The sequence below is a fragment of the Vitis vinifera genome, chromosome 6 (assembly GCF_030704535.1).
Source record: "Vitis vinifera cultivar Pinot Noir 40024 chromosome 6, ASM3070453v1".
Classification (NCBI taxonomy): domain Eukaryota; kingdom Viridiplantae; phylum Streptophyta; class Magnoliopsida; order Vitales; family Vitaceae; genus Vitis; species Vitis vinifera.
This window is the reverse complement of record NC_081810.1, coordinates 18,855,753-18,859,065: the sequence shown is the minus strand read 5'-3', so window position 1 is coordinate 18,859,065 and position 3,313 is coordinate 18,855,753. Positions and strand designations below refer to the sequence as shown.

At 38.7% G+C, this 3,313-nt stretch overlaps 1 protein-coding gene across 1 annotated transcript; it reads right to left on the bottom strand.

Moving 5' to 3' along the window:
• Positions 1-1,130: 1,130 nt before the first annotated feature.
• Positions 1,131-3,313, bottom strand: LOC100248071 (flavonoid 3',5'-hydroxylase 2). Its single transcript, XM_010653223.3, has 2 exons — positions 2,349-3,313; positions 1,131-1,943 (listed from the first exon to the last, which is right to left on the bottom strand). The coding sequence occupies exons 1-2, from the start codon at positions 3,243-3,245 to the stop codon at positions 1,314-1,316; spliced, it is 1,527 nt and encodes a 508-aa protein (XP_010651525.1). The 5' UTR covers positions 3,246-3,313; the 3' UTR covers positions 1,131-1,313.

Sequence of the window (3,313 nt, the reverse complement as noted above, 5' to 3'; positions counted from 1 at the left end):
ATAATATTAAGACTATAAGGAGAAATAGCGTGGAGACATGGGAATGGATGGACATTGTTGGGTTTACTTGATTTCACCGGCTATTCAATTTGGAAGTATGTTGGATAAGAGTAGTGTATAAACATATAAAAGGTTGAGTCCATTAGTGTCTGGGGGCTTTTGGATGATATGTCTGGCTCTTCAAGGTGGAGAAGAAAATCCTTACCTAGAGCTTCAATAATGGAACACATCCAAATATTATGACAAGTTGGAAAATGATGCAGAAGTGTTACTGTTGGCCTTTTTTCCAATAGTGCCTCGACAAAAAAAAAAAAGACCCTGAATGGACAAAAATACCCCTTTCTTTGATTTAAAATTTATTTTTAATAAAAGAAGTTATAAAAAATTATAATATTTTCTTTATTTATAAAATATATATTATTTTTAATGTAATTAAACATTTTTGAAAATTAAATTTTAAAAAGAAATTATAAAGGATGGTACCAAGTGGATATGGAAAATTCTCACACCCTTTCCCTCCCATTTAATTTTTTTTATTAGCTCATGAGAATTAAACTATGTAAACAGGATGGGAGTGACCCATCTCATCTCAACCCTGCCTAATTGTCATCTCTAATGGTTCTTTAGCATATATACAATATAATATATTATTATTATATATTTTTTAAATTTAATTAATTACCAAAATTTCCTCTTCTTATTTAGTAAAGACCTTAAGCATAATTAACTTAAAAAATTGATGAATACCCATGACAGAATTAACCTTAAAATAATAGTGCAATTAGATTTTAATTTTTGTTTATTTCTTATCTAACCTTTAAAATTTTCAGTAAAATATTACTAAATGTACATTTGGATACATTCCTCGTATTCTGTTTTTAAAATACAAAACCGTAATATGTTCTATACAAAAAGTAAAACTCTTTTACAAAAAATATAATTTTTTTTATATCTTTAAAATTATTTTTAAAATTTTTTAAATTTGATATATTAAAATTTTTTAATGCACCTTAATTTTTTTAAACAGATTTTAAAACTATTATTTTTTTCAATGCAAAATTTGTGAAGAGTTACTATATTTTATATAAAGGTTACTATTATTTACTGATTACGAAGACAAAAGAAAAATAGAAACTATAACCAAACCGAAGCTAAATTTATAGATCACGGATAGGCATATGGCTTGGTGGTAGAATGAAACTCCCAATCTTTGAGCTAATACATCTTATACAGTTATACTAACCCAAAGGAAACTAAAACAAATCCATGCCATATAGTAGCTAGCCCTGGGTTTTGATCTGAACAGCTTGAGCTCAGACTGCATACGCACTCTGGTGAAGCCTAGGTGTCACCATAGCCGAAAGAGAAACTGCCTTCTGCAAAGCAAGCCCGAAAGCTTCGTCCATGTTGATCTCAACTCCATCCGGCATTTTCCAGTCAAATGAGTGTACCAACGACCCCAAAATGTACTCAACTAGCACTATTCCCATTCTAGTGCCAGCACAAATCCTTCGTCCAGCCCCAAACGGGATCAACTCAAAATCATTTCCACGAGGATCAATTTTTGCATTTCTTCCACTTAAAAACCTTTCTGGCCTGAATTCTTCCGGGCTTTCCCAGACATCAGGGTCTCGCCCGATTGCCCATATGTTCACGCTAAGTCTAGTGTTCTTTGGGATGTAGTAGCCGTTCACTTCACATGCCTGGGCTGAGACACGAGGAAGGTTCAATGGGGTGGATGGGTGCTTCCGGAAGCTTTCCTTGCATATGGCTTGTAGGTATGGAAGTTTTGGTAAGTCAGACTCCACGAGCCGCCGGCTCCTTCCAATCACTTGATCCATTTCTTCGTGAGCACGCTTGAGGATGCTCGGGTTTTTCAACATCTCAGCCAGAGACCACTCGATTACGCTTGATGAAGTGTCTGTTCCTGCAGTAAATAAATTCTAGCCAAGGAAACAAAAATATGGTGACATACTTGAAATTTATGTAATCAAACGCAATTGAAAATTGAGATCCATGCATTAGCCCTAGCAAAAGTTCAAGTTCGAAAAATCATGTAAACCATAAATGTTCTTGATTTTATAAAATAGAGAGAAGTGTGTTTTGGTGCAGAAGGTCTGATCAGAGAACCAATCATTTTTCCCAATTTTCCTGTGCCATGCAGCTGAGCATATGAAAACAACCATGCAAGTGGAAAAAGACAAAAAAAAAATGCAAATAAAGAACAGTGATGTGCCCCTAAAATGGCTACCTGATAAAAACGTACATATCTAAAAGCAATAAAAGTGCTGTTTCCGGAAAGAAAATATCGGAAAACAAAATTAAAGACGAGCTTTAACTATGCATACCAGGAGGAGCGCCTTAATGTTGGTAAGGGTGAGCTTCTCCCCTGTAGAATTTCCTTGATGGCCCATGACTACGTCCAGAAAATCTGGGTTTCCCTTGCGCTCATGGGCTGATGCCGTGTGCTCCTCTATCATCCTTGTCAATAACTTGTCGAACTTCTTATGTAAATGCTTCATCCCGCGCTCGATCCCTTGGATGTCCAGCCATGCGATGGACGGAATAAAATCGCCAATATTGAAGTACCCAGCAGTGGTCATGAGCTCCACCACCATGTCCTTGAACTCATTTGACTCCGACCCTTTTGTTTCAAACACCCGGCGGCTTAGTATCACTTGCCCTATCATGTTGGCCACGGAAAAAGATAACATCTCCGGCACCACCACCGGCTCCTCTCGCTGGCTCAACTCAAGCATGGCTCGAAGCATGTGACCTAGCTCAACAGTTCGAACCTGAGACCAGTCCTCAAGAGCCTTCCCACCAAGCATGTGTAAGTTGCTTAGCTTTCTCAGGAGCTTCCACCTTGGCCCATAATCCGCAAAAACCATGTCTTGGGCATCATAGGCCAAGTGTGTTGCACCGGCATTAGGCGGGCGGTTCGAGACATTAATGTCTAGGGTTTTAAGGAAAGCCTGAGCTGCCTCCGGAGTTGAGGCCACCACCATGCAGTTAGTGCCCATTTTCAAGAACATGACAGGTCCGTATCTTTTGGCCATCTTTGCTAGTGCAACATGAGGCATGTTACCTAGAAGAGGAAGAGCGCCGAGGAGCGGCCACCCTCTGGGGCCAGGAGGGAGCTTCCGGGAAGGTTTGGGAAGGAGAGAACGAATGAAGAAGCGGGTGATAAAGAAGAGTAGAATTGCTGCAGCAAGCTTAAGCAAGAGGCTTGTATCTATGGCCATGGCTTAGTGAGTGTAGGACAGTGAAGGTGGCTATGAAAATTGAGCTAGGTTTGTGGAAATATATGGGG